This window comes from Perissodus microlepis, chromosome 7 (genome assembly GCF_051167445.1).
Source record: "Perissodus microlepis isolate ML-2025 ecotype Zambia chromosome 7, ASM5116744v1, whole genome shotgun sequence".
Classification (NCBI taxonomy): Eukaryota; Metazoa; Chordata; class Actinopteri; order Cichliformes; family Cichlidae; genus Perissodus; species Perissodus microlepis.
Window position 1 is genome coordinate 61,081,406 of NC_140467.1, and position 18,837 is coordinate 61,100,242.

An 18,837-nucleotide genomic window follows, 5' to 3' on the forward strand; every position below is an offset into this window, starting at 1 on the left:
ACAACCTCTAAATCGCTGTTCTTAAATGTGAGTGAGAGGACTACTTCCTTACAGAGTCCTGAGAGTCGTGTTCTCCTTTGCTTTTGACCGGGGAGGAGAAGTTACCTTGAACTTCATTTCCACTGCATGTTACAGTTTAATTAGACGATAGCTGCTGCTGTTGCAGGCAGCTTCACCACATGCTTCATGTCACGTGGTGTACTGTACGTACTGTATGACCTTCAATGTCTTCATCATTATCTTTTGCTCTTGCCCGACTCAAGAAGAACAACTGAAAATGGTCAGCATATGGCCACTGCTGTTCCTCAAAGTGCCACTCGCAGCTGGCTTCTAAAGTGACTCCGCCCACATAGACTCCCATGTTAAAATGTCTTATTTTCCAACAGAAATAAACATGTTTGGTCTCCACAGCTAACTCCAGCTCCCTGTTAGACGCTGATCTGCTTTGGCTGTCACGGATTAATAAAGGAAACAGTAAGCAACTAAAGCAAGAGGAAAACGCGATAATGACAGTGCATGCTGCGTTTTTGTGATGAAGATGAAGAAGGTGAACATCATAGCTCTTCCACCACTTGTTTGAAACTCACCTCCAGCCATGGCCGTCTTTCCTTCGGTTGACACGGTCACCGATGTCGTCGCTATGATGTACTTCACTCCTGAGGGGCAAAACATTTCGCCCAACATTAACTACAGAGCACCTTATCAGTTATTCAATGATAACGAGTTACTTTTTGTTCTGCAGACGTGTTCAGGGGTTCGTCCCAAACAAACCTTTGTCATTCACTGGGTAGTAGTAGAATTTTCCAGGAGTGTTTTCTACAGCCAGGCGATACCACAGCGGGAAGTGATCGATGGTGAACAGATTATCTTTATCAGCTGGAGTCAGGAACTTCCTGCAAAGTGAGCAATCATCCTCAGATAACATTTTACTTTGAAATTCACTCCTAGGCTCATTGACTGAACTGGTCAGTGTGCAACTGGAAGCTCTAATTTTATTATTTATTTCTAATCAGCTACTGTTTCAAACACAAACCTGTTCTTCGTGCTACTGATGAACATTTTTTTACTTCACTCACTTCAAAGAACTCACAAAGGTTACAAACTCTGATAGTCCACAGCAGGAAGCAGCTATAACAACAATTCTTAAACCAGCTGGAGTGTATCAGCTGGGATCGTGCGCTGAAGTGTGACATTATTATTTTTAAAGAAAGAAGGAGGGAGGGAGAAGATATGGTTCCAGCAGTTAGTGTTATAACACAATTTTCTTTATGCTAATAGTACAGATGAATTGTCTAGCTAATAATGAGCACAAACAGTGTTGAAAAGCTGCAGCTAGGAGAGCAACACAAAAGGTGCTGTTCTGAAAGCAGAACTGCTTGATTACAAAGTATTTCGCCACATAAACCTGAACTCTTTGCAGAAGCACATAAGATATATTTGCTGTCAGGTCCAGACCACCTGTTGGAGTTACACCGTAACTGTGTCACGTGAGTAAATGTGCACATTGCCATTTTTTTAAATTATTTATACCATGTAAAAGGTAAATGGACTGATTTTTATATTGGATTTTTCTTCTCTATATGAGCACTCAAAGATTTACACAACTTGCCTCATTCATCCATTGCACAAGCACTAGAGCAGACAGGAATCGAACCACCAACCTTATGACCTGCTAGGACCTGTTAGGTTTTAATCAGGTGACTCTGAATGCTCCCTTAGTTACACTACAACAGGTCTGGGCTTCTAGATTTTTCTTCTTCAGTCCCCTTTTCCACTTACAGTGTGTTTACACACCTCTCTGTATTTAATCATTAGTTGTTATTAATCTCTGTCTCTCTTCCACAGCATGTCTTTTGTCCCGTCTTTCTCCCCTCACCCCTAACCGGTCATGGCAGATGGCCCTGCCCCTCCCTGAGCCTGGTTTTGCTGCAGGTTTCTTCCTGTTAAAAGGGAGTTTTTCCTTCCCACTGTGGCCAAAGCACTTGTTCATAGGGGGTCATATGACTGTTTGGGTTTTCTCTGCATTATTGTAGGGTCTCCCTTACAATATAAAGCACCTTGAGGAAACTGTTGTTGTGATTTGGTGCTGTGTAAATAAAATTGAATTGAATGAATTTAATTATAATGGTTTGAGTTAAACAGATTCTACATCTTATATGCATTTGGTCTCAACCTAAACTACACAGTGAGATATTTCTGTCTTTTCAGCTTAATTTACTTACATTCACATAAACAGTGACACTTATCTGCAGAGTCTGCATAAATGATTAGCATGTTGAACACATAAAATCTGCCCATAACATGGGAATACCTATAGCCCCACATCTACACCTTTCGAAGTAACACCAAATGAAAAAATCTAAACAACACAAGTAATTTTTCAGTTGGCGCTCTTACTTAAATATTCTATGATTTTGTGAGGCATGTCAGATTTCTAATTGCCTCAGGATATCAGTGGATCTCATCTCAACTGCTGTTTTTATGTACCTGCCATTCACCACTCTGGTTTGTCCCCACAAATGAGAAAATCCTGTATAACCAAACATTTGCTTCAGCTTCACAATCCACTGTGATTCAAAAATATCTTTATCGAAAGGATCATTTATTCCTACTGCCATTCCATGATCTACACCAGAAGCCAATCATCCTACATCTCTCTTTATCAGCCCACTTCTCCATATGCAGCAAATAAACAGCAGCATTTGTATTCAATTTAAGCAGCTTCCTTTAGAAATAAAGCATGAAAAGATTCAATACATGACATTTCTTCATGGCCTCACACCTCTGACTGTTACAGCAATTCTAGTGAAACCACACGGTCAAACAACTTTAACAGATAATCCCAAACCTCTAGCTTCAGTTAACACACTATAAAGGACTTTCCTGGCCTGCCCCACTTGTATCTCAAATCTGGCGGTAAATAATGTTTGGTGTTCTTCTACACGTCACACAGCTGTTCCACACAGATTTCAGGTTCATCCGGGAGAATAGTTTGTAGTAACGCAGCTCTCCTCTAGATAAATCCAGTCCTCCTTCTGAAGCGCAGTCCTCAGGACCTCGCACAGCAGTTTTTATTAAACGAGTTCATCCTCACAGAAAACCAAACTGATTCTTCTTCAGCTTCCTCTCATGTATCTGAACTGCTGCACTGTTTTCAGAGAGAAGCACGAGTCAAACCTACACTGGAATATTTTTGTTAGGATATCAATCACTCCCTCAACAATCTGAGTCCCTCAATAATCTGAGTCCCTCAATAATCTGAGTCCCTCACTGCGCTGTGCTAATTATTGAAATGAACGACTGCATCTTCGTATATGAATGAGCATGCATCAGGCTTCCATTTGTCGTGGGCTATCAGTTCCAAAACTGCCCCTGAGCCTCTTTGGTAAACCCAACAGCAGCTTTTTGACACCAGGAGAAGGTTTGATGACGTAGACGTTAATAATCTGGTCCACTCAGTTTATCTTTATTGACTTTCTTGCATGAAATACTCTTAAAGTGACAACTGAATTTTAATAGATTTAAATAATTAAGAGCAAATACTGGAAATGTGGAGATGTTGGCTGTTTCTCAAAAGGCACCGATGCAGCACACCTGCAGAAAAGCAATATTACCTTGAAGATGTTATAATGCTTTGTTTTGTTTTTATTTATTTTACTTTTGTTTCTCTTGTTGGAGATAACTGTGATCATTACAGAGCTTCTAAAAAAGGCTCTGATTAACCTTACAGTTATTATCATTCGAGTTATTGCAGATAAAGTCGATCAATATACGTTCTAACAAACTGTGCAAACGTACAGGTTAATGATAGCAGCTGTGCAGTGAGATGAGCTATACGACCAATTTAAAATGAGTGATGGCACAGGAGGTTAGATGCAGGTTTGAGTACAGCTATAAAGCATCCGAATGAGCCACAAGTGCGTGCTCAGGCCACAGTAAAACTGCAGATGCAAGATAAGTTTGAACTGTAATACAAACACGGCTGCTTAAAACAGGAAAATCGCTGGAATATCTGCACGAACAGAACCATGCAGACAGAAGGAAAGAGTCCACATAGCGGCCTAAGAGTAAAAGACACTCACATAAAGATAATGTGAGTGTTCAGGCGGGGATATTAGTTTCATGTCTGCTGTCTGAGTTAGGATAAAAGTGCTCTAAAAACCTAAAAACGTCCCACTGTGGAAAAGGAGAGAAATATACAGTTATAACCTGCATGGGAACATCTGAAGCTGTGGACTGCAGCACTGCGGTAACATAATCAGTGTTTATGAAGCTCAGGCCCTGCCTGAACACAGAGCTTGACTGACTTGACTGATTGTCTAATCCTTTAATATTACGCAGAAGATTGCATCAGCTAAGAAAACACTTCCTGTATATTTAACTGCTGCAGGTTCTGGCTCCTCCTAGCAGAGTTTGTGTGTGTGTGTTTGATGGTGACACGGGTCACATCCACCTCTTTCCTCTCTTCACCCCTATCTGCACCCAACAATCAGCCAGCATCAAGTTTCCTGTTTAAACTGCGAGTTTGGAGGAAATAGACTGAGTGGAAATCAGAACTGGAGTTTGTAGATGCTGGTATCAGGCTTCTATATAGCTGTGAGCCACTTGTAAATATTCTGTAAATAGCAAATTAAACATGTGATCATACACTGTAAATAAGAGCACTTAGTGTCAGGTTAGTGGGAGTGAGAAGCCCTATTTGCTGAACACCTTTTTCTCATATTCTTGGTCACAGAAATCTCAATATTTTTCTTTTTCCTTTCTGGTAGGGCAAATGGGGAGACATTAGTATTCTGTTCATGATTTTGGGAACGGCTCATCTCTGCAGCAAATAATCTGTTGCTCAAAACTCCTGGGAGCAGGAAAAGCAGGGAATCTGTGTTTAGGTAAACCCTATGCTTGCACATTACATAACTGAGTTGCTGCCATTAAAAAATAAAGTAAATTGCCATCATGTTTTCCAGTATTCAGGTATTTTTTGTGCTTCTGTTCATTTTGGGTCTTACTTTGCCACTCTGGTCTCCACTCCTGCATATCTCACAACCCTCATCAGGCCGGATCGAGTACCGAGGAAAGCCGTCTCAACCCCTGGCTCCACCCTGCATACAAACAACAGTAACACAAGATTAAAAGGGAAATCAGCTCTTTATCAGGAGCAAAAATCCGACAAACGTCACACGTTCCAAGAAAAGCCCCAAAAGTTTTTACAAGTAAAACACCTCAATTGATCTTCCAGATATTTTTGGTTTTATCTGTTTAGGTTTTAGGACATCTCATAACCAATAAAACGTCAGGGCATGTCATGTCTCCTGCCTGACCTGTCGTTCAGCATCAGGGTGTTCCAGTAGGCCTCAAGCGGAGCTGTGACCACGGCGTCGAACAGCGTCTGCGACAGCAGCACCTCATCACCTGGTTAATGGGAAAGCTTCAGTTGAATGAAAGCAGATTCAAGGTCAACCTGGACCAAAGCTTCTAACTGAAATGCAGAAAAGGGGAACAAACTAAAGCTTGAGTGTCAAAAACCTACACTCGAGGTCAGGCTCCTTCCCCAGCAGGTAGCGGATGGCGGCCTGCAGCTGTGAGTACTTTCGGTGAGCAGGGTCGATGTCCGTCTCACAGTAAGTCCTGAGGAAAACAGATCTATTAAACCAGGTTCACAGAACCTCCGTATTCTGCAGGACGTTTGACAGGGTTTCAGGCCAATAACATTAATATATTTGTAGGCTGTCTGATCAGTGTCAGTGTCAGAACAGTTAAATGAAATGGCTGAAAACGTTTGTCTTAAATCATCATCAAGGACGGTTTTTACCACTCAGAGGCGATGGTGAGATCTGGTGAGGTCAGATCATGCAGCCCTGAGAAGGAAGGTAGAAAAAGTTTAGTCGGTTCAAATGAAAACACAGAAGTTTACTTCACTTTAGTTTAAGAAATGTGTTGCAGAGCATGTAGTTAACAGTCTCCACACAGCTCAGTCTGTACTGAGGGCAGTTGTGGGAAACCTCACCTTCTTCCACAGATACATTTCCCATAAACATGAGCTTCCCGTGACCCTTGGTCAGTGCCATGCCGAAGCTGCGGAGACAGGTGGGGAGACGGTGACACTAATTTGATTTCTGCACCGTACAGTGTGCCATGCTGCCCTCTAGAGGCCTCCTGGATGAAGCTCAAACATTTCAGGACATTATATTTTCTGTACTAATATACAATAAAAAACTTTTTGATCCATCCCTCTGTATTTTTGATTATCTCTTCTTTTCTTTAAAGACCATAAGCACATACTACAGGCTTGTGAGATGAATTTATGCTGCTATCTTCTTCAGGGGGTCCGACTATGACCATTCCTTCGTAAAAGTTGGAGTTGTGTGCCCTTTATTAATGTTCCAGTAGAATAAAATCCAAAATTAAGGAGCAGGGATTAACATTCAACATGTGACGACCTAAATTTTATGTTGTGTATATTATGATAAGTTTTCCTTCTTTTACCCTGACTAAACATTAAGTCAGGATGTATGAACAGCGTACAGCTAGACCCTACATGCTTTCACAGCTGACTGACAAGTTTGACTGAAAATTCAGCGAGTGACGATGTCACTGTGCTACGCGTGAACAACCGGAAGAACAAACTGTCAGACAGGGCACGAGAGCACTGATGGACAAAGCACAAAGCACTGCGCGTTTACCTGAAAGGCGTGTCGTCAATGTTGGTGTAGAAATATTCGTTGGTGAGGTACAGCGGCCTTTTCTGTGGCACAAAGAATCATTTTATCAGTGATGCTGCATTTTATCGGCACATTTAATAAACAAACTCTACGATCGACTGACTGAGACATCAGTATTACCCCTTTATCCACCGACGCTCTGATGTTCAGGCTGAGAGTGCCCGTCTCTCCTTTCACCATGGCTGTCCTCAGCTGAATGTAGAGAAAGAATAAACTCTGAGATATATTTTAAATGTTTTTCTGCCTAAAGAAAAAAAAGACACTGATGCTGCTGAACCACTCTAGAAATCAGGGATTACTAAACGTGAGGGGATTTATTAATAATAATAATAATAATAATAATAATAATACATTTTATTTAAAAATAGCGCCTTTCAGAGCTCCTAAGGACACTGTACAACAAATACAAAATAATAAGAGTAACAGATAAAAGTTAAAAGCATGCAGAGGTTTAAACATAAGCAATTTTAAACAGGTGAGTTTTGAGGCTGGACTTAAAAAGAGGGAATGAAGTAATGTTTCTGAGGTCAGGGGGTAAGAAAGTCGAGGGGCAGAGCAACTAAAAGCCCCGCCCCCCACTGTAATCAGACGAGCGGAAGGAACAGAGAGAGAAAGAGAAGATGAAGATCTGAGGCAGGATGGGAAGTTCATCTGTACTAAATCAGAAAGGTATGGTGGAGAGAGAGAATGAATAGCCTTAAATGTATAAAGAATTATTTTTAAATGAATGTGAAATTTAACCGGGAGCCAGTGAAGCTGATTCAGGATTGGGGAGATGTGGTGGGTAGTCCTAGTAATAATACGGGCAGCAGAATTCTGGACACGCTGGAGCTTGTTAATGGATTTTTGTGTAAGGCCAAATAATAGTGAATTACAATAATCAATTCGAGAGATAATGAGATTATGGACGAGAATGGCAGTGGCATGAGGAGTGAGGAAAGGGTGGAGGCGATTGATGTTACGGAGTTGAAAATATGCTGCACGTGTGACATTATTGATATGTTTCCCTTTTCCTGCTTTTGGAACTTCTGACATTCACATGATGATATCCGAACAAACCCATCAATAATTGTGTCCTGAAATAATCTGTTTGTGTTTACCAGCTCGTCTGTGTCCTCCCACTCCACCTCTGACAGATCCACACTGTTGTAGTTTGGCTTCGGCTTCAGTTTCTTTCCGTCTTTGTACTGCAGGACAGAAGAGGCCCTGTTACTGAGTGTGTGTGTGTGTGTGTGTGTAAATGTGTAATACTGTACAACCCTTCTCATACATATTTGATACCGTTCCCTCTTAATGCACCCTTCAGGAGATTTGCTAAACTTTTATTACTTTAAATTTAGCTCAAGTAAATCAGAGCAGCTGCCACGGAGCCCGTGAGCTAAATGTGTTTTCCAAAGTGGCCTTGAAACACAGCTCACCAGAGGTCGAAGGTCGGGGTGAGACAGGATGTAGCCGTTGTTGTTGATGAGGAAGGCGTAGCCGTGAGCTCCCAGCTGAGAGGAGAGCAGAAAATATTTAAAGCGTTTATTTTGGAAATAAAATAAAGCAGAAACAGCCGGACAGAGTAAACCGCCCAGAGCTCACCATGTATCGGGGTGCCAGCTTCATCACCTCCATCAGCGGGATGTCGGAGCCGACCACACCGAGCAGGATGCCATGGGACAGCTGGAGACAGACGCACAGTCAAAACTCAGAGTTATAATCAAGCACCAGCCTTTTGGTTTGTGCTTCTTTCAGACACATTCAGCCCACTTTGACTTCAGTGGCGTGTCCCAGTGAAACTTCCTTTTCTGTCACTGTAAAGAAGTTTAACTACACTTTTAATGCCTGTGCAATTTTAATATAACAAAAGATATGCATTTTCAACAGCAGGCTATTTCTGCAGCAGTTTTTAGTGTTCAAAAGTACAAAATATTTGCTCCCTTTCACATTTTCCAAAGCAAAGCAGAATTTAAAATGTCATAGTAAAAGTACTGAAGATATCAGACGGCATGACAAGTCATCTGAACTATTTATCGATTTATTTCTGTTTTCATTGACTGTACAGACGTGCTGCTCTTCATCGTCAGGCTGATGTGTATCAGAGCTGACACTGACCGTCTCCTTCTTCTTGCTGAAGACCGGCATGGCCACTGAGGTCATGAGCAGCAGACTCTGAGCCTTGGTGGCGAAAAGCTGAGAGACAGGAGAACATTGGGCACAAAGTGTGATTATCTGAAGTACACAGACAAACACTCAATATAATGAACAACAAATCTGTAACAGGTGCACACAGTATTACTGTCCACATTACACAACGTGTCGCTGGATAGACTCTGACAGACGGGACCGTACAGGTTTTAAATTTTTGTTTTTATATAGTATGTTGGCATTTTGGGTCATTTCTTAATTTTAAAGGTGTTTTGCAGACAATGTTATTTGTCGGTGTGTTGATTTCACATTATGTGCACATCTGAGGTTGAACTCCAGGTGGTGGTGTGGTCCTGATGCGGACCTGCCATGATGATATGAGCACTACAATCAGTTTGAGAACACTTCAGGGAGTCATCAAGCAACTTTCAGGAAACTATGAGAAAAAGCCACCTTTTTAAAAGTCAACCCATATATCTATTTATTTGAATGTGGGAATATGGGATGGATGGATGAATGGATGATCTTCTACATGAACAAAATAAAGATAAAAGAATCTAAAAAGTCTAATTTTCTGAAGCTCAGAGCTGATAAGACAGAGGTTCTAGTTTCAGCACCAGAAAATATGCCCGTCCTGATCTAGAATAATCTAGGCCTTTGCCCTCAACTGTTCCTGTTAGTGTACCTAATCTAAGACTTCGTGTTGATCAGTCCTTGTCCTTCGACACCCAGAGTTCTCCAAATGCTGTTTTTTCCGACTCACTAAAATCATCAAGGAAAGGTGCTTGTTTGTGTATTGTCTCTTCTTGTATAGACTTTTGTAACTCTCTTTTTCTGCACTCAGTAAGTCTACACCCTGGGTTGCCTGGACGCAATTTTAAAAATGCTAATTTACTACATCAAACAGACCGTCTCATATAACTCCACTTTGATGACACTTCACAAGCTCCCTGTAGCACTTACAATGCTATTTAAAATCCTCACCCTTACCTACAGAGCATTTCATGCTCAGGCATGGCAGCTAATGGCTATTTGAAAGGCTTCTCCTGTTGCACAGGAGGAAGAACATGGCCTAAAACCTGAGATCCAAACATGTCCATGCAGTTCTCAGATATCTTCACACAGGTGTGTCGTAGTATTTGTAAGCTGTGTTTCTGCAGCTCTGAACCATTGCAGCTTAAAAAGCTGAACTTTGCGCTGATCCTTTGGATCTTCTGATAAAAGAAATGCCAAAAATAAACTCCATGTTATATACTGATGGTAGAACCTGTAGGAGCTTCACACAAGTCCAACAGATGAAGAACTAACTATTAATCTAAAACTGCAACTTTTTTACCTCCTCTGTGTTTGGAAGCTGTTGGGGTGATGGAGATGAAGGCCCAGAGGATCATGGGATAATGGGTTCATGGAGACGAGGAGAAAAAACACACATGACAATAATGACATTGTTCTGATTTAAATGAGCCCTTCACAACAGATTTAAATAGAATAGTAGTGTATACTGTAAATATGTTTAATGGCTTCTTTAAGCCCTTTGATTGGCCAGGCAGGCTCACCACAGTGTCCATGTAGGCCTCTGTCCAGATGATATCGTGGTCATGGTTGATGACCATTGGCCGACTGAGCACGTGCAGGTACTCCATGACGTTCTCCTGCACATCTGCCAGTGTGGAGATGTGTGTGTAATAACCTGAAAAAACACACGTGAGCATATTAGTGTCTGCATGAAGAAAAAGCAGGAAAGTATCACACACAGGACCGACCTTTGTTGTTGCAGGCGATCCACTTGGTGTTTTGAGCAAAGGTCATCTCTCTGCCAATCAGGTAGGTGAAGACTCGCACCTGAACACAGTGGCACACCTGTTTATGTCCGTGTTTGCCTCTTTACAAAAATTCAGCTTCTGATTGGCTTTTCAAAGTTACCTGCTAATGTTTTTGTGCAGGCAACTGTAGTTAAACACAGGAAGTCGGGTTTAGAGCACCTCACTTTTACTCAGTTTGAGTAAGAATGAGGTGATACTTTGACAATAAAGAGGTAATAATCAATAAATTACCAAAGTAATACACAAGTAATACGCTGATACAACAATTGTATATAGAACTGTCTAACAACAGACAAAATACATTCAAAGGTTATAGTATATAGTGACATTTAAGTGACGTCACTATAAAATATATTCATATATTTACATATTATTGTAATATGGTGATATTAATGGTGTAATAATAGTAAGTAATGAGGTGAAACAGGCTATGATGTAGAGTTAATTCATTTCTAATATGGAAAAAGCTCTCAGCTCGCGGTCCTCACCCTGCGCTCAGGCCAGTTGAACTCCTCAAAGACGGACTCAAAGTCCTCCATGGCGCCGTCTGTGATCAGCATGATGGCCTGGTTACACATGCTGCCCTGACCGTTTGCCCTCGCCTGCACACAAATGCACAACTTAGACACAGCAACAACTCCATCATCAATCTCTACTCTTTGAAAAGAGAATAAAAAAGCACTTTGTGATGCTAGATATCATTTTTTTAGATTTAAGCCCCTTTTAAGCCAAGGAAACAACAACTTTACTGTAAAAAAAATCTTTTTGAGTCTTTCCGCTCTCCGGGAAGCTTGTTGTGAACATTAAACCTGCTTAAAATTGTTTTAAACCATGAATATCCAAACAACAGTTTAACAAAGTATTGTACAGAGCAGCAAAAACACCCAACAGAGAAAACAATAAGTGCATTACAGTAGTCCAAACATCTTGTCATAAAAGCATGGACAAGATGTTCAAAAACATAAAAAGATAAAGTAGACTCACTAAAAGCCTCAACTATTAAAAAACTAGTTTTAATAAGAGAATTTATCTCCTTATCTTAGATTCACAGTCCAGTTTGACACCACAGTTTTCTGCTGGGTCTGAACACCTCAGGTTACTCTCAGTGAAATAATAAAAACAAACAGCAGCAGCCAGCAGTGTTACTCAATGCACCAAAGGTAAAAATGTGAAAAATCCAAGGTGATTTTCAGAAGACTTGACCTCTGACCTTGACTTTGTTGTCGAGGTCACTCAGAATTACTCGGCGGGGTGACAAAAATACCCCACGAGCCTTTGACGGTTGAGGGATAAAAAATGATGGGAATGTTTACTTTGATGTTCTTTAGAAACTCCACCTGTGGTTTAGGGGAGTTGATATTTTCATTGGTAGGTAAATGTAAGTGTTGTTAAAAAAAATGGTAGACACGGCCATGTTATTTAGAAATCAGGCCAAGATGGAGCAGATAAAATCAATATAAGTTAGGAGAGTGGTAAAAAGAGGGCTGAGCGGACACTAACCTCGTTCAGGATTTTGAAGGACTCCTTCATGGCATTCTTGATCTTTGCTTCGCCTTTGACATGCAGCTCCTCCACCAACACCTTAAAGTGCTGAGACAGGAAACGAATGCAAAGAGGCTTTGTATACAGACAGACATTCATTTTTATTGCCCAGATTCAAAGAAATTCTGATTTAATTTAATTTGAATATATGTGCCTCCCTTTATCCTGTCAGTCAACTACAACCAAGTTTCAATCATTTATTACTTAGGTGACTAATTTTGATCTTATGTTTGAGGTAGTTTTGAAAAATACGGTACCTTCAGCCTTAACACTGAAAGCACAAGCACAGAGGCTCTCTAGCTCCAGCTTGACCTGCTGTGGTTTCTGATGCCACTTTAAGAATTAGGCTAAGAGGCTGATCTGATAATGACACTCGGGGTTTTCCTCTGTGTTTGCGTCTGTGTGATGGCTGCTAAGATGCCTCCTGGGCTCTTTAGGCTTCCATGAAGCAGATAATGGTCTCACCTCTCTGTTGTCCAAGTCGGCCTGGACCAGAGTTCCTCTGAAACACGGCTCCACGTAGCGAACGTAGTCTGTGTACTGCAGACAGGGAAAGAAACACAGACGAGGCAGGCTCATGAGCAAAAAAAGGCAGTCAGTGGTTCCATTAACTAATCCAGTAATTGAACCTTTATTGTTTTAGTGATAAAGCTATGAATTCACAATGATGTTGATGTTACCCAGACTTAAAAAGTACTCACACCAGCACAACACATGCTTTTCATAATGAAACTGAGAAGTGATTACAGTTTTTAAGATCTGAGGGGTTTCCTGACCAGCCAGGTCTTAATCCATCATCAAATTAACATGTTGGTTCCAACACGTTAATTTGATGATCTTATAGTTATTTGGTTATAACTTGTGACATTTCTATGTTAGGAGTTCTTCCTTGTTCTTGTTTAGTTCCTTTCCATTTCCTTTCAGCGTTTGTCTCTGGTACTTTATATTTAGTTTTCTGAGTACTGCATCTGAATCCTTTCAGGGCTTCAGGATATGCACGATATGATAACTTATGAGCTTGTAGCGCTAATGAAGCAGGCATGGATTACCATCACTGTAAATACCATCTCTTTGCATAAATGTGATTTATTATCCAATAAGTCTTAAAAAGAAAGGAAATAATTATGGTTATTTTTTAACTCTAGATACCAGTAAAAATAATTTAAATGTAAATAGTTAAAATGTATGAAACTCCAAATTTATGCCACTTGTGAAACTTTTGGTTATGACTGTTGTTTTCCTGCCATTTTTCACTTAAACACTGCTCAGAGTCACAACACTGTAATAGTTTTTAAGTAGATGTGCGCATGTCTCACAGCAATGACGTTGACAAAGTCATTCTCTCCCAGTGTATCCAGAATGGTGTTGATGGTGTGTTTGGCAATGGTCATCTTCAGTCCCTTCATACTGCCGCTAATGTCCACCATGATGATGATGTCTTTGGGAGACGTGGCAGCCTGGATGTACCTGTACACAGGAAGTGGAGACAGCCAATGGCTGTTAGGATCAATAACATTGGTCCAAACTCCACAGAGTAGTGGAGCAGTGCCATTGACATTATACCTGTATACATATATTATATATTATTAGCATACACTCAAAAAAATGAAATTGGGTGGTTGTTACATGTACAATATTCAAACTTGTAATTTGAACTAAATAATTTCATGTTTCTATGGTGAACGTAATTAAATCATGTAGCATCTGCATGAAATTCAGCAACTTAAATTGTTCTTGTTGAGATGACATGATACGATCTAGTAAGAGTGGTTAGTTGTCTGGAATCACGAAATTCACAAGATCATGTTAGAAGTCAAACTGCAGGAAAATCGCTGGAGTTTTAGGAGGCAGACAGCTACACCCACACCACGTGTATGCTATCGCTATTTATTGTGGTTTAACCTGTCAAGGACAAAAACGTACAGAAAATTCTGCATCAAGCCTTGTAATCATAGCTTTCCTACTTTTGTTAAGCCTGGAGTGACAGCTTGGTGGTGTGATGGTTACTGCTGTTGCCTCACAGCAAGAAGGGCCTGGGTTCAAATCCACAATCTGGCTGGTTTGCACTGTGTAATTAGAGCCCGGTTAATTGATGATTCTAAATTATCCATGAATGTAAGTGCAAATGGTTGTTTGTCTCTATGAAATCATCAACCCCCATATTGGTTCATTAAGCAAGACTAGCAGTAATTGCCTTGATTAACAAAGTTGTTGTTCAAACAACAAGATTTCATTGTGTTCTCCTAAAGTTTTTAACTTGTGTTGAATGAATTAAAACAAATTTCACTTTACATACTTCAATAAATCACTTCAAGTCAATGTAAGTATACTACGTTGATCCAACGTAATGTGATTACATTAAACCACCAAATGCCAAATGTGTTGGTTTGACATGGTCAAAAATGGGTTATTGTACTTGGTTAAATCACGTGGAAAAAGGTGCCACGATTAAATTGTGTTCATCCAACAACAGATTTTTTTGAGTGTACATTACCATTGCTATGCAGATGATACCTAGCTGTATCGATCCACCAAGCCAGATGACACACACCAATTACTCAAACCACAAGAATGTCTTAAAGACAAAGGAGTGGTTGACCTTGAATTTCCTGCTTCTAAATTCAGACAAAATTGAAATTATTGTAGTCGGCCCATAAACCTTGGAGACATGATGTCTAACCCGATACTTACTCTGGATTACACTGGCCTCCAGTAACACTGTGAGGAATCTTGGATTGTCCTTCAACATCCATTAAAAAAATCTAACTGCAACAGTTTCAGCAGCCAAACGTCAAATGTGAAAAGGAGCATCAGGCAACCTCCGAGCCTGCAAAGTACAGCCAATATAGAAGAACCAAAAACTGCACTTCCCCTAATGGCCACTTTAAGCTGGCTGCAAAATGTCCAACTTAACTAATTATGATAACACATAACAATTAAAAGCTGAGCAGTAAATCATACTTTAAGCTGTCACTCTCAAACATGGACAGAGATATTAGAAAACTGTGTGGATGCTCCTGGGCCAATTTTTGAAGAAAAAAAAAAAGAAAGAAAGAAAAGAAAAGTGGACCCATCATATAACTCACAGAAATCTGGTTCTCCTGTACTCCTTTACTTTGCAAAGGTGAATTTAAACTTTTAGACTGTGACTGTCCAGCACTGAACAGAATAAAATATGTTTATGGTTTAACAGATTGTTAGCTTCATACAGGGGAACTGGGGATTTGTGTAAAAATCAAATCTTTATAGTTTGGTGAATTCTAATCAACGTAAGTAGTTTGTTATTCATTTCTGGCAGAAATGTCTGATATCCAGCGAACATTCTCAACAGGTTCTTTATGAGCTGCTTTTAGAAAATCCAGGAATTGCCCCTGCAGATAAAAACGTAATCATCTATCATCACAAACTCAATCTGCATGTTTCACAGTCTCTCTCAATATAAGTCCCTGCAGATGTATGGCAGCACAGCTGCAGTAATGTGGAGTGATGAGGCATTCAGGGACATATGCAGTTCTCTGGTATTATTTAGAAATGCATGAGCAGTCACATATGGTGCCATGTGGGCTGCAGTGACCCGGCTAAGGAGCAGCTTATCGTCTTTTCCAGAGGATCAGTGTCTGGCTGGCCTCTGCTCAACCAATGCAAAGCCAGCGGAGTGGCCACTTACACTGACTCAAATTCAGCCTCATGGAGGGATTTATTCCATTTTTGCATTGTACTAATTCCTGCTGTTATATAGATAAGTCTATACACAGTAGCACAGTTGGTACATCCCTGATAATGAGGTTTTACTCTTAAAGATGATGATTCTACAAGTGTTCCGAATTTTGGAAGCTTTTCTATCTCCCACTGGAAGAGTAAGCACCATGTTTGGTTGGTTTACTTTCAGGCAGAAGCATTTATGTATTTAACTGAAGCAGCTTTATTTGTGTGGGGAGCTGAAGGCAGTGAAATATAATGAAGTCTTCTTCTTCTTGCATCTGTAAAAAGATTAAATTCACACTTTGACTGAGGTGCTTCCAGCCTCTTTCATTAGTGGATTCTGTGTTTCTCTTTCTCTGCTGCTGGTGAGTTGACACCTTCTAAATTAACATGCTAAACTTAGCAACCCAGCTGCCTCAGTGTTTGCCTGCAGGACATTTAAGTATTTAATATCATTCGAGTGAGACACAACCCTAATCAAGCAGGCTTCAGTGGGTCATCAAACCAAACAGCCAAGGTGAAATATAGCCCTTGTTATGCTTAAGCACATAACCCCAGAAATGATTATTTTACTGTTCCAAAAATAGCAGAGCCCCAGTGAGTAGTGTGACTTTGTCACTTCAAAGCCTCTCAGAGATAAAAAGCAGGAAAACCTGAGCCCATTAAGCTTTTGAGGTTCTCGGGTTCTGGAGTAATGTGTCCCCCACATGATTATCACCACTGAACTTTACCATTTACCATAAATACAAAAACATTCAAATGAGCTGTACCTCAGAAGGCAATGACAAATGATTGGTAGAACAAACTCACCAGTTTCTGTTCCTGCAGTCGAAGGCTACAACACCGTTGGAGTCTGGAGTCCATTTAATACCTGAACAAAAGACAAGGAGTCAGTTCACAGAGTGACACCTGTGATATCAATAAGAAAAAACGTACATGGATACAAGGATATAAGAAATATTGAAAGACAAACAGGGAAGTTTGTGTGCCGGAGGAGCTCAGGGCCGCAGAGAACGTACATGTTTTTAAGAACAGGCTCAAGACCACCTTTTTAATTTAGCTTTTACTTAACGTTTATTTATTTTATGCTTATTTATTCTATCCTGTTATTCTATTTATTAATTTAGGTTTTACCTAATATTTATTGATTTTATTCTTATTCATTTTTTATCTTCTTACTCTATTTATATTTATATTTATATTGTATTCTGTTCTTATTTATTTTATCTTTTTACCCTGTATATATCCTATTGGGTCATATCTCCAGTGTTTCCTCGGAGGGCGCTCTCTGCACCGGGGCTGTGATCGACCGTGGCTGCTGGGGCTCTGGGGGTCCTCTCAGCCTGGCTGGGAGGCTTCTTTGCCTCCCTCCTGCTGTGTGCCCAGCCTGGAGGCTCCCGGTGCAGACGGGGGGAATGTGTGTATTCATGATCGTTTATGTTAATGAGAGTGTGGGGAGTGAGTTGGAGGGCGGGGGTGGGGTGGGCTCCTTTTAACCATGTAAAGCACTTTGTGCTACATTTTTTGTATGAAAAGTGCTTTATAAATAAAGATTGATTGATTGATTGATTGATTGATTGATTGTATGGAATTGTATTATATGATCATTCCAAAATGATGTCAAACTGTCTAATTCCACTTGTTTTATTTCAGTCAGGACCATTAGGGTCAAACAAAGACTGGTATTTCCACAGCAAGAGCCCAGAACAGAACAGAGGCACCATCAGTGGCAACAGATGCATGAAAAAGAGTAAATTATACCATAAGGATTATTTTGAATTGTGAAATAATGCAAAGCTACTCTATTAGAGCCAAAAATAAAATCATGGAGCTGGAAACGAGCAGGACAGACCCACTTTATGGCTGAACTCACCAGGGTAGATCCTGAAGAAACCCGTGGAGCTGCCAAAGTACTGCCAGGTGAGTGTGGGATCCTTCTGGAAGTTACCGATGAAGATGTCGTTTAAAGCCTCTGTGTTGTAGATGGCATTGAGGATGTCAGGATCTGCACACAGTGGAAAAACATGCTGATTTAGAGCTTTCTTTTAAAGAGCCATGGCCTATGTTGAGGGAGTCAGCCATGAAGCACGTCTGACCTTTGTTGTACACATTGGTGGGAACCTGGATGTTGCTCATCTGAGTGTTGACAGGCAGTTTATTAAAATGTTCATTCTCCTCGAGGGGAAATTCTCCACCCAGATCCACATAGTTCCCATCCTCATCCGCGGTGTTGATCATCATCGAATTGTAGTAATCAAACTGGGAGAGGCAGCAACAGGAAATTCAGTTTGTTTTGTTTTTCACACAGAAATCCTGATTTTCAGTTCATTCTGATTATTGAGGAGTTAGAATCTGGTCTAATCTATCAGGTAAATCAAGTTTTCTTAGTCTGCAGTGTTTTTGACCCCTCAGGGCCACCATAAGCATGCAGAGCTTGAAAACTGTCAGATTTTTGGCAACAAAGGCTGAGAAAAAGTTTTTGATGTTGACAGTAGCTATAAAAACATGTTGCATCTCACATTTCCTTTTTAATAAGGTTTGACTGGATCAGGGAGCCTCTGCCACTATGGGCTCATTAAGGTCCTAAACGTCCCATAATGCATGAGTGCCTCTTGTGTACTCTCTCACCAATACTGTATATCATTAAGCTTTTATCTCATGGTTTTTCTTTCTGTCCTCTCTCTCCTTGTACAGGACCTTCCTGCATCTCTTCCTGTCAAAAATGAGTTTTTCCCCTCTTCTGTCACCAAGTGATGGTAATGGTACTGTTGGGTTATTATTTGGACCTTATGATATAAGGTGCTCTGATATAACTTTTATTTAGTGTTGCTTAAATGAAGCTGAATTGACTTAGGACTTCTACCATGTACAACATCACAAACTCTATCATTAGGTGCTTGTGTTTGAATATACTGTTTAAA

At 40.4% G+C, this 18,837-nt stretch overlaps 1 protein-coding gene across 5 annotated transcripts in view; it reads right to left on the reverse strand.

Moving 5' to 3' along the window:
* The window catches only part of LOC146384448 (voltage-dependent calcium channel subunit alpha-2/delta-4-like), an 82,101-nt gene that overhangs the window by 45,252 nt on the left and 18,012 nt on the right, over window positions 1–18,837 (reverse strand). For 4 of the 5 annotated variants that reach the window (XM_084936400.1, XM_084936403.1, XM_084936405.1 and 1 more), the window contains exons 5-27: window positions 18,013–18,175; window positions 17,790–17,921; window positions 16,727–16,787; window positions 13,531–13,681; window positions 12,680–12,754; window positions 12,173–12,262; window positions 11,161–11,274; window positions 10,613–10,691; window positions 10,406–10,539; window positions 10,186–10,203; window positions 8,817–8,894; window positions 8,304–8,384; window positions 8,138–8,212; window positions 7,820–7,906; window positions 6,840–6,911; window positions 6,681–6,742; window positions 6,005–6,072; window positions 5,810–5,855; window positions 5,528–5,625; window positions 5,319–5,409; window positions 5,007–5,099; window positions 772–893; window positions 588–656 (exon numbers count right to left, since the gene is read on the reverse strand). In XM_084936400.1, the coding sequence (XP_084792526.1) occupies window positions 588–656; window positions 772–893; window positions 5,007–5,099; window positions 5,319–5,409; window positions 5,528–5,625; window positions 5,810–5,855; window positions 6,005–6,072; window positions 6,681–6,742; window positions 6,840–6,911; window positions 7,820–7,906; window positions 8,138–8,212; window positions 8,304–8,384; window positions 8,817–8,894; window positions 10,186–10,203; window positions 10,406–10,539; window positions 10,613–10,691; window positions 11,161–11,274; window positions 12,173–12,262; window positions 12,680–12,754; window positions 13,531–13,681; window positions 16,727–16,787; window positions 17,790–17,921; window positions 18,013–18,175 (2,059 nt within the window). The remainder of the gene's footprint in view (window positions 1–587; window positions 657–771; window positions 894–5,006; window positions 5,100–5,318; window positions 5,410–5,527; window positions 5,626–5,809; window positions 5,856–6,004; window positions 6,073–6,680; window positions 6,743–6,839; window positions 6,912–7,819; window positions 7,907–8,137; window positions 8,213–8,303; window positions 8,385–8,816; window positions 8,895–10,185; window positions 10,204–10,405; window positions 10,540–10,612; window positions 10,692–11,160; window positions 11,275–12,172; window positions 12,263–12,679; window positions 12,755–13,530; window positions 13,682–16,726; window positions 16,788–17,789; window positions 17,922–18,012; window positions 18,176–18,837) is intronic. The other variant, XM_084936401.1, reaches the window with a different exon arrangement.